Source organism: Buceros rhinoceros, unplaced genomic scaffold, assembly GCF_000710305.1.
Source record: "Buceros rhinoceros silvestris isolate BGI_N320 unplaced genomic scaffold, ASM71030v1 scaffold15044, whole genome shotgun sequence".
Taxonomy (NCBI): Eukaryota; Metazoa; Chordata; class Aves; order Bucerotiformes; family Bucerotidae; genus Buceros; species Buceros rhinoceros.
In genome coordinates, this window is record NW_010406587.1 from 1 (window position 1) to 11095 (window position 11095).

Genomic DNA, 11095 nt, shown 5'->3' on the forward strand with positions numbered 1-11095 from the left:
GGCCTGACCAAGCGCCCCAAGCTCTCCTCCACGCCTCCCCTCAGTGCCCTGGGACGCCTGGCAGAGGCGGCCGTGGCGGAGAAGCGAGCCATTTCACCCTCCATCAAGGAGCCGTCTGTCATCCCGATCGAAGGTGAGGTGTCGCTTTGCTTCTGCCGAGGCCGGCAGGCGAGGACGCGAGCTTCCACCTCCCTTTCCCTAAAGCTTCATCCTGGGAGCCTGTCGTGACACCTGCACACTGGCATTCACGTGCTGCTCTTAAGAGTTACCCCTGCCCAATGTAAGGCTGGAGTCATGGGCTTGTCTCCTGCCCTGCTCCGTTGGGTTGGGTCCATCTGGCTGGTAGCTGTTTCGTAGCAGCATCTGAAAGACTCCCTGAGGAAATCTGTGAGTCTGGATTGCAGTATTTTATTCATATATTTCTTTAATGGACCTTGCTTGCTCTCTGAAGTGTCACTCAATTTTCTGGTGTTTGATATGTTTGGAGAGGAGTTGGCTAGCATGGACCCACCAAAAAATAATCCCAGGGTGTTGTCAGGTGCGCAACAGAGCTTTTAATAGCTGTTGGGTAGGGAAAAGCCGTGGCAGGGGCTAAAGGTGAGCTGGTGCCTGCTTTGCTTGCCTGATGACTGGCCCTCCCAGCGTCTCGAGGCCGGTCAGTGCTGATGTGTGTTGGTAATTGCAGTTGTCCCCACGGTGCTGCTGGATGAAATTGAGGCAGCAGAGGCAGAAGGCAACGACGACCGTATTGAGGGAGTGCTCTGTGGAGCCGTGAAGCAGCTGAAAATGAACAGAGCCAAACCTGACACCACGCTGTACCTGAGCCTCATGTACCTGGCAAAAATCAAACCAAACATATTTGCTACTGAAGGGGTTATCGAGGTGAGGGCTGTGCCGTGTCGGGACTCAGGCTCACTGACATCGCGTTGCTGCAGTTTCTCTCGGGCCAGAGCGTAACTTACATGTCTCTGTAAGTCCTGTGCCTGTATGACGAGCTGCTGCAGTTTGTATTCCTTTTCCTGAAGCTTTTCTGCATGCTTTCTCACTAGATGCCTTGATGATTGTTCTGTTTCTTGTGGGTGATGTTCCAGGCACTGTGCAGCCTGCTCCGAAGAGACGCCTCCATCAATTTCAAAGCCAAAGGGAATAGCCTGGTGTCTGTCTTGGCCTGCAACCTTCTCATGGCAGCTTACGAAGAGGACGAGAACTGGCCGGAGATCTTTGTCAAGGTTGTTGAGTCAAGGGCGCTTCCGCTGGCCTCAGGCAGTGGTGGGCAGGCCGGGCGACACTGGCCAGGGTGGGGACATGTGCGTGTGGGAGAGCAGGAGGGCAGCAGGGGAGTTATTCCCCCTGCAGGTGAAGGGGGTATCCAGTGGCCCAGTGCCCAGTGTGGGGAATGCAGCTGGAGGAGGCAGAGACCAGGCCTGTGCTGTGCTGACAAGGGGGAAATCACAGTCTTGTTTGTTTTATTTAAAGAATAATCTCCCTGGTTGTTGAAATGCTGTGGCCTTCTTTGCCTTTTGGTTCCTTATCTCTGCTCTTTTCTGAGATGCCTTTGACTGTCTGTGTTGATACAAGAGGCTTTTTCCTGGTTTGTCTGTAGGGATTAAAACAGCCCGTGAATTTAAAAGACTGAAGTTTTTAAAAGACCAGCTTCTATATTTTACTGATAGATGTTGTTGTAAAGTCTTTGTTAAAGCTAAATCTTTGCTGCTTGAGGGGGTTGGTGCCCAGCAGAGCTTGGGATCTTATGGTTTGTTGTTTTGCTCTTGCATGACGTGCCTGCAGTCCTCCGGTCTGGTTGTCATCCCTGCAGTGGTTATGCTGGTCTCCTGCTCTGCAGCTGTATATTGAAAATAAATAAAAACTGGGGAAGCTCACAAATACTCTTTTGATTAACCCCTAAAAACCCAAAGGCTTGAGCATGGCTTGTGTTCTGTTCTGCAGGTTTACATCGAGGACTCCCTTGGGGAGCGCATCTGGGTGGACAGCCCTCACTGCAAGACTTTTGTGGATAACATCCAAACTGCCTTCAACACAAAGATGCCTCCGAAGAGCATGCTCTTGCACGGAGAAGCTGGACGTAGCGGAGGGGACCTTAGTGCTGGTAAGAAGGTATTTGGAAAGCGGGAACAAAGGGGCAGGGAGAGGATGGAGCCTGGTGAGCTTATTGACAGGTGAGAATAGTCTGTTAGTGCATGGAGTCACACAGACCAGACTTGGAGTTCTAGCCATCACTTTCCCTCTCTTTGGGGCTCTTGCATTTCTAGGGGATGTCGGAGAGCAGGCAGTGAAAGAGGCTTGGAAAATGTTCCTGTGAGAGATCCAGTGTGAGGAAGTGACTAGTTGTGGCCTCCTTCAGTGTTGCTGAAGGGCATCCTGGAAAGAAGCTGAAGCATTAAGAGCATGGCTGGGCGATCTCTAGAAAGAGGCGTTGTCTCCTGAAGCGTTCTCTGTGCTGGTCTTGCTTAGGAAGTAGCCCACACCCTTCCATGACAGAGGAGGAAGACAGCCAGAGTGAGCTGCTGATTGCAGAGGAGAAAATGAGCCCGGAGCAGGAGGGCCAGCTCATGCCCAGGTACGGTGCCTCTTCCTCTCCTGACGTGGCCTCGTGGCAGATCTGCCTGTGCTCTCCTGCTCCTGCAGTGCCACAGCAGGAAGGTCCCTCTCTGCACTATCTGTCCCGTGGCACTTGCTGCAGCATGTCGAGCATGAACAAAACTGGTTCCGGGAGAAAGGAGTGTGTTTGCAGTGCGAACCACAAACAAGAAAGGATGCTGATCTCTAGACACAGCAAAGCGTGACCGTGCTGGTGTATGTGGAAGTGAATACAAAGCAGTTTGTGTGCCCAGGTACGAAGACCTTGCGGAGAGTGTGGAGGAATATGTCCTCGACATGCTGCGGGACCAACTCAACCGGCGCCAGCCAATGGACAATGTCTCCAGGAACCTCCTTCGACTGCTGACAGCAACCTGTGGCTACAAAGAGGTGCGGCAGATGGCTGTGCAGAGGCTGGAGATGTGGCTGCAGAATCCAAAGGTAAGGGCAGGAGCTGCTGAAGCACAGCTCTCTGGACCTGGTCTGGAACCCAGCCGGAAGGGTTGCTTGCTCTACTCCAGTTACATTCCTGATCTGTGACCGAGAGTGGCTGTAGCCTTCCTGCTCTTCCTCTGCAGCTGACCAAGCCAGCTCAGGACCTGCTGATGTCAGTCTGTATGAACTGTAACACCCACAGCTCAGAGGACATGGAAGTTATCTCCAATCTGATCAAAATTCGTCTCAAGCCAAAAGTCCTTCTCAACCACTACATGCTGTGTATCAGGTGAGTGAGTGATGGGGTCTGTGACGGGCAGAGAAGCTCTGGAAGATGTGCTTGGGGCCTTCACGGTCTCGGTGTCTGTGAATAGTGGTTTTAAGTAGCAGCTGGGACCGCAGGCTGTTCTGTGAAACATGTAATTGAATTGCATTGGCCCGGAAGGCTTTCAGTAGTCCTTTGGTATTGCTGGGCATATGTGCTGCTCCATCCTCTTCACTTTTTTTGTGTTAAATACTTGAAAAAGAAATCCAAACAGTGAGTCTAGCTGCAATGTAACCTCAGTCCTGATAGCTCTGGTCTTCCCTTGCAGAGAGCTGCTGAACGCGCACAGGGATAACCTGGGCACCACAATTAAGTTTGTGATTTTCAACGAACTGTCAAATGCAAGAAATCCCAACAACATGCAGATCCTGTATACTGTGCTGCAGCACAGCTCAGAGCAAGCGCCGAAGGTAGGTGCGATGTCTCGTGTGACTGTGAGATGATCACAGAACCCCACCAGAGAGTTCTAGTTGAATCGAGGCTCAGATGAAATCTTTCCACAGACAGCTGCATGATCTCTATTGTACTGTTTTGAAGTCATATTATTGCACTTGTGTGGGATAAATGTGCATTTTCTAAGTCCCCCGTTGTGGGTGACCAGCCTTGTGGAGTTGCAGTTCCATGGGAGATAGGTTACCACGGCTCCCCAGGGCTCTGGAGGACAGGCATTACCGCCAGCATTGTTTCCTTGTGTCTTTTCATTTTGTGGATGAAAATGCTTTGCAATGCACTGAAAGTTTTCTCTCTCTGTGTGGCCTCAGTACCTAGCCATGGTGTTCCAGGACCTTTTGACCACTAAGGACGATTACCTGCGGGCTTCCCGGGCTCTGCTGCGAGAGATCATCAAACAGACGAAACACGAGATCAACTTCCAGGCCTTCTGTCTGGGTCTGATGCAGGAACGGAAGGAGGTCCAGTACACAGAAATGGAATTCAAGGTGCCACTTGCTTTGGCCCTTGTGCTGCTGGATGTACCAGTGGTGAACTGGGCTCTTCTCTGTCCATGTTTCTGGCTGTTTTCTTTCACTTTGTTATCCGTTGAAGTCAGTATTTGTGTGTCTCGTCTCATATCCTATTTCCAGACATCCACGATTGCCATTTTTGATGACAAAACACTTTTCTGGAATGCAGCTTTGGGTATTGCTGACTCAATTCCCTTTTTTGGTTTTTATTTTTTTTTAAGGAGCGGTTTGTCATCCACATAACTGATCTGCTGGCTGTTTCCATGATGCTTGGAATTACAGCCCAGGTGAAGGAGGCTGGAATTGCTTGGGACAAAGGAGAGAAAAAGAGTAAGCAGAACGACCTGGGTTCCCTCTGAAGATGGGCAGCTTGCTAGATCTCTCCCTGAAGCTGGAGGAACTTTGCAGCTAGGGTTCAGAAGGGCTGTAAGCCTCTGTTCTGAATAGAGGCAGCAGCCTTGCTGTCATCCTGGGATGGACAGAGCTGGGAGATGATGGTGGCATGTTCACTGGGCACTTCTTGTATCTGTGGAAGCAGTGCTTGAGGGGCTGGGGAAAGGGAATTATGTATGGAGGGGCAGCTGTGAGTTCCACCAGGTACCTGATGCTAAGAAGACAGGCCTTTGGGGTGGCACTGAAGTGACTTCCCAGGTGTCTTCTTACAGCGCTGTCGTCCATGCTACATCTTGGGGTTTTGTTGCAGCATGTGTTGACAGTGATGTACATGTGCTGTCTGATGCATCTCTCCCTGGTTTACTGCTGATGCCTCGGAGCCCTGGCTACTACCTGCTCTTGAAACAGCCACCCCCTCCTGCTCGGCTCCTGATGAGGCTCTCGATACACGCGTAGTTTGTAACCTGACTGTTTTTCAGACCTGGAAGTGCTGCGCTCTTTCCAGAACCAAATTGCTGCTATCCAAAGAGATGCTGTCTGGTGGCTTCATACGGTTGTTCCATCTATCAGCAAACTGGCTCCAAAGGACTATGTGCACTGGTGAGAGAGTCAGCCTGGTGGTCTGCTGTGCACAACCAGCCCCTTTCCCTGCAGTGTGTGACACCCTATGAAAAACCAGGCCTGTGCCAGGGTTTGGTTACGTTTCTCTCCCCTTCTCAGACAGAGAGCAGAAACTGTTTTAGCAGGGTTCAGGCTGGGCCTGTTTCCCTCTTGGGAATTCCTGCAGATGCATCCTCTTACCAGAAATATATGATACTGGAAAATATTTCTGATTTGTGCTATTTGAGTCCACCCAATAGGGAATTTCCAGTTACCTGACCAAGCATAATCCCTGTGGAGCCCTTGTTGTTCTTTAATCTGACATCCTTTTCCAGGCTGTGCTGTTGAGGGCTCCACAGATAGTGCTGTCTTCTCTGCATGCCTCTAGAGGACAGGTTGTATCCTGGGGTCTGGTACAAGGTAAACCGGCAGAATTAATAGTAAGCAAGATGTTACTGAAAGTATAAAAACCCAGTGCCATACTGTGTGGTCCTCCCTGGTATGATTTTTGTTGCTACTTTGGCTAGACCAGCTTATCTGAGAAGGCTCCTTCGTGTGTAGGATGGAAAGTCTTAGCAGGATTTTGGGGAGACTGGACTGTTGAATGTGTTCTTGAGCCTCACACAGATGGTGTTTGCTGTCCTCTTCATCTCTACAGCCTCCACAAGGTGCTTTTCACTGAACAGCCGGAAACCTACTACAAATGGGACAACTGGCCTCCTGAGAGCGACCGCAAGTGAGTGCTGGGTACAGGCGTGGAGCTGCTGTAGCTGGAGGCAGAGGAATGGGTGGTTTCTGGTGTTCCTGACATATGTCTGTGTTGGAAAGGCTTAGATTTTCTGTGTTTAGATTTTTTTCATCTGTTACACTGACTTAAAGCTGAGGGATGTTGCTCCATTCTCGCATCTGTTCCTCTTCCTCCTTCATTCCTGTTTGCTGTGCCAGAGGATGTATCTCGATGCTGTAATTGTAACAGGGGCAGCCCTGCACTGTATGTTTTACTGGGGTAATGTTATGGAGCCCAGACTCAAGCAGGCTGAAGTGTAGAGTGCAAGACAACGTGAGCAATATTCCATAAAACAATTTTTCAGGTAGTTGCATCCAGAGCAGGAGACCAGGGAAAGGGTTGTAAACTAAGCTGTGATTCATCTTCTGCTCACATGAGTTCTAGGTTCTGTGGAGGGTTTCAGGGACTCCCGTGCTGCTGTCAGGATAAGTGTGATTGATGTCTCATGTCTTATGCAGCTTCTTCCTTCGCCTCTGCTCCGAGGTGCCCATCCTTGAAGACACACTGATGCGGATCCTTGTGATCGGTTTGTCGCGGGACCTTCCTCTCGGCCCTGCGGATGCCATGGAGCTCGCTGACCACTTGGTGAAGCGGGCGGCAGCTGTGCAGGCAGATGGTGAGGCTGTGCAGAGCTCCAGGCAGCAAGTGGTTCTTTCTGTCGGCGTGTCCTCTTGTTGCCACCCAGGGCTGAGGCGGCTTCTAACACGTACCAAAGAGCCTTTGCATCACTTAAAGCATGTTTGAGTCATAATGGCTAAGCATTTTGCTCAAAGCCAGACACAAATTGCTGTTGCTGTCTCACTAGAGAAGCTTCTTATTCTCCGCTACTGTTTCTCCCTGTTACTAATTTTCTATCAGGGAGTGTTTGGGAAGTTTTTGGTTGTGTGGAGCGTGAAGGGCTGGGAATAACCACCCAAAGGTTTGAGTTAGCATTTTTCAATTCAGTAATACCCATAAAACAAACAGAAATTTGAGGCCATGCAAAAAGAAAGAGTTGGAAATTAAAGTAATAAACACGTGTGTATGCACCTCCCAATCCCGTTATTCAAACGCTGGTACCGAAAGGCAGTTACACAAGCAGCCTTAACTCTTGCCCTTTCATGAATTCCTTCAGCATTTCTCTGAATTCCTGCGTCCTTGTCCATTCGGCCGAGTGGTCTGTGCGTGTGTCAGAGCTGAGGGGGCTGTCAGAGTTGGATCCTGAAGCATCCTACGTGGTCTTAGTGCTGCCTGGTTAATAGCAAAGTCTAATCCAGATCTGGTCAGTGCAAGTGGGATGAGCTAGACTTTGCTGTTGAATGTCCTGTGAAAACCTGTCCAGCCCCTCAGTATGGCAGTGTAAATGCTGCACCATTTCAAACACCGCAAGACTCTGAGTTAAGTAGGAGTGAGCCTGAAAACTTGTAACAAAGTTGAAATGCAGTTTTAGTTCCTCTGAGCCCCCAAAATTCTGAGCAGATTCACTGCTTACCTGAAGGAGTGTATCCAAGTTCTCAGAAAGAGACAGGTATCACATTGGATGCATTTGGGGACAAAACCCAAAAGAATTTAAAACAAATTGCAGCTGCAAAGCTCAATATCTTTATATATGGACTTGTAGCTTTTTAAAGTCTTGTTGGTTCCTGTAATACCGTGAGAACAAGCCCACAATAACACAGTTGCTTGAAGTAAAATTTTTGTTATGCTGTGATGCTTTTCTTGAAGAACTTTCAGCTAGGTAGACAGGTCAATAACTTAGTCTTCTCTTCTCCTCCTCCAGATGTCGAGGTCCTGAGGGTAGAAAGAATCCAGCTGATCGATGCAGTCTTAAATCTGTGCACTTATCACCATCCAGAGAATATCCAGCTGCCCCCTGGGTAAGGCTTACCACACAGACAATCTTGTTGTCATCTAGCACATTTACACCTTGTGACTAACAATCCTAGCTCACAGATTTTAAGATGCTTTTCCCTATTACAGCTGTAATAACAAAATCATGAGGATTTTTTTCATGTCATGTTCAGGTGAGGATTTCTCTAAAGCAATTAAGACCTGAGTCATGGAATGGACTTTCCTCTGGCAGAGCTCTGACCTTTCTGCTCTAGAAATTTTCAGCTGGACTCTGCTGGCTCTCCTGGGAGAGGTGCCTTGGGGTTTTTTTTGAAAACCACTGAACTGGTGTGGCTGAATCTAAACCGTACATGATTGAGGAGAAGAGCAGTCTTGAGACAGGCTTAAGTAACCAAATCCGACCTCTTGTATCTGTCAATGGCTTTTGCAGGTACCAACCTCCTAATCTTGCTATTTCTACCCTCTACTGGAAAGCCTGGCCTCTCCTGCTTGTAGTGGCTGCGTTCAATCCTGAAAACATTGGTGAGTGTTTGCATTTCTTGGGATACTAGTTCTGCTGCAGAAATTGGCCGGGGTCCTTTCTGCCGGAGTCTGGTTCCTCTATTGAAGGCATGTGCTGGGCTGGTGAGATAACCGCAGTTAACGAACCGCGTGTTCCCTGCGAAAAGACACAGTCTGGGGGTTTGGACCAGTGTGTGGCTGGAATCATGTTGTCAGTGATTGTGAGCTGTTCCAAAGGGAATTCGTTGTGTCTCCTCGCCTTGCAGTGTGTTAGAATATATATAAAGACCTTCACTTCCTTCATGTATTCCTGGTTGCCCTTCTCTTCTCTGCTGCAGGTCTGGCTGCGTGGGAGGAGTACCCCTCTCTAAAGATGCTCATGGAAATGGTGATGACCAAGTGAGTATGAGTAAGTCCCTACATACATCAAACAGACCACTGAAAACTCGTAGTTCTGAATGGAGTTTGTGCCAGCTGGCTCCTTCCTTTCCAGTGGGACTGGTGTAAAATAAGCTGGCTGGCAGCAACACCACAATTTGAGTGGGAAAGGTGCCTTCCCCCAACACAAATATTATAAGCAAGGGAATAAAGCTGAGAAAAGGGAAGGGATGACTGTGATCTGCCTTGCTGAAAAGATTTTAATCTCCCAGGCCCCGTGGGGAATCTATCTTGGGTTTTTATGTTGTCTAATGGAGCTGAGTCCTGGAGACTCTCTGACTGTTGTTTGTGAGTTTCCAACAGGCCAAGGGAACCATTTTCTTTTTTATCTTATTTTCTCAGTAATTATTCCTACCCTCAATGTACCTTGACGGATGAGGAGACGCGCACAGAAATGATTAATCGTGAGCTTCAAATCTCCCAGAGAGAAAAACAGGAGATTCTTGCATTTGAGGGTCATCTGGCTGCTGCATCCACAAAACAAACAATTACAGAGAGCAGCAGCCTCCTGCTGTCTCAGCTGACCAGTCTGGACCCTCAGTAAGTAACCTTCTGCACTCTGGTGCCATCCTGAAATCCCAGTTAACAGTCGTCAGGAAACTGCCACTTACTGGGTGGTTGATGTGGGCAAGAGCAGTCCTGATATTTGGTAGCCCATGGGATACGTGTCATATTTGGTCCTTGTCCTGTTGTCACTTGCCCATGGCCCTCATGCACTACTGATCCTTGTCAGCATGGAGTGAAAGTATGCTTGCCCATGGATAACATGTTGTTTCTTTGGCAGGGGCCCCCCACGCAGGCCGCCACCGCACGTCCTGGAGCAGGTGAAAAGCTTGAACCAGTCACTTCGCTTGGGCCACCTCCTGTGTCGCAGTCGTCACCCCGACTTTCTTCTCAACATCATTCAAAGACAGGTGGGCTCCCTCGATGGCTTGGCAGTGTTAGGATCTAATCCATCATCTTTCATACTTCAGCAGACTGAGGGGCAAAAGGAAGCTAAGCAAGATGCAGGGGAAGGAGGTTTACTGCTCAGGAGTTAAATGATCGGTGTGCTGCGCCTGTCTTCTGCTGATATTGCATTGTTACTCTCCTGCTTTCTAGGCCTCATCACAGTCTATGCCATGGCTGGCAGATCTGGTTCAGTCTAGTGAGGGCTCCTTGGATGTCCTACCTGTGCAGTGCCTTTGTGAGTTCCTGCTTCATGATGCTGCTGATGAGTCAACCTCAGGTGAAGAGGAGGAGGAGGGCGAGAGCAAGGAGCAGCGTGCCAAGAAACGCCAGGTGAGTAGTCTTGGGGATCACTACTGTTACCTGCTTTCTGTTTGTCCCTGATCTGATTTCACTGGGAAGGCAAATTTCTTGCTCCATAGAGACAACAGAAACAAAGGCAATTGCTTGGACGGTTGCAAGACTTGCTCTTGGGTCCTAAAGCAGATGAACAGACAACCTGTGAGGTGCTCGACTATTTCCTACGACGTCTGAGTTCTTCTCAGGTGGCCTCACGGGTCCTGGCCATGAAGGTGAGCAAAATGAAAATTTTCTTGACTGGGGTTTGTCAGAAGCCAAGGGCAGAGTCCTACATTGTCTTGAGTACAGAGCCAGCACAGTGAAACTGTTGTCATCCTTCTTCAGTAACTCTTCTCAATCTCCAAACCCCATCAATGCTCTTCCACTCCCTGCTGCTCAGAAGCAGCATTTGTTCAACAGCCAACTTGTACTTTTCTTAAGATAGAGCTGGATTTCTCTGTGTTTCCTGTGAAGTTCAGGTGTAGAGTCAGCAGATCATGTGCTACATGGAGTAGTTGGCAGCAGCTGTTGTCTGTGGGGATGCGAGTGAGCGAGTGCTCTAGAGCATAGTCCAGCCAAGCAGAATGCAGAGAGCTCAAAAAGATTATGCTTAGAGAAGACTGAAACTCCAGGCAGGGGAGCTGTCAAGCAAACACATTAGATGAGATACAAAACCTGTTGTGTGCTGCATTTGGATGGTTCTGTGATGTTGGAACTCGTTTCTGTTACATTCACTCATGTGAAAATAGTGGTCCAGCTGTGGCTTCCAGTGCACAGCTGTGTCCATGTGACTCCTGCAGGGCCTGTCCCTGGTGCTTTCAGAAGGGGGACTGCGTGATGGAGAGGAGAAAGATCACCCCATGGAAGAAGACTCTGGTGATTCTGAACTGCTGCAGGGGTATCAGTGGCTGGGGGGGGAACCCCCGGCGCCGGCGGCCA

At 49.3% G+C, this 11095-nt stretch overlaps 1 protein-coding gene across 1 annotated transcript in view; it reads left to right on the plus strand.

Annotated features, from left to right (window-relative positions):
* Positions 1–3: 3 nt before the first annotated feature.
* Positions 4–11095, plus strand: part of INTS1 (integrator complex subunit 1) — a gene marked incomplete at its 5' end in the record, with an annotated part of 27802 nt that continues 16710 nt past the window's right edge. The window contains 21 exons of the mRNA XM_010134172.1: positions 4–133; positions 686–882; positions 1092–1229; positions 1948–2107; positions 2473–2578; positions 2853–3039; positions 3177–3322; positions 3627–3768; positions 4120–4296; positions 4542–4650; positions 5193–5313; positions 5972–6049; positions 6559–6716; positions 7860–7956; positions 8361–8452; positions 8770–8830; positions 9212–9409; positions 9654–9783; positions 9971–10150; positions 10240–10389; positions 10957–11032. Coding sequence (XP_010132474.1) covers positions 4–133; positions 686–882; positions 1092–1229; positions 1948–2107; positions 2473–2578; positions 2853–3039; positions 3177–3322; positions 3627–3768; positions 4120–4296; positions 4542–4650; positions 5193–5313; positions 5972–6049; positions 6559–6716; positions 7860–7956; positions 8361–8452; positions 8770–8830; positions 9212–9409; positions 9654–9783; positions 9971–10150; positions 10240–10389; positions 10957–11032 — 2833 coding nt within the window. The remainder of the gene's footprint in view (positions 134–685; positions 883–1091; positions 1230–1947; positions 2108–2472; positions 2579–2852; positions 3040–3176; positions 3323–3626; positions 3769–4119; positions 4297–4541; positions 4651–5192; positions 5314–5971; positions 6050–6558; positions 6717–7859; positions 7957–8360; positions 8453–8769; positions 8831–9211; positions 9410–9653; positions 9784–9970; positions 10151–10239; positions 10390–10956; positions 11033–11095) is intronic.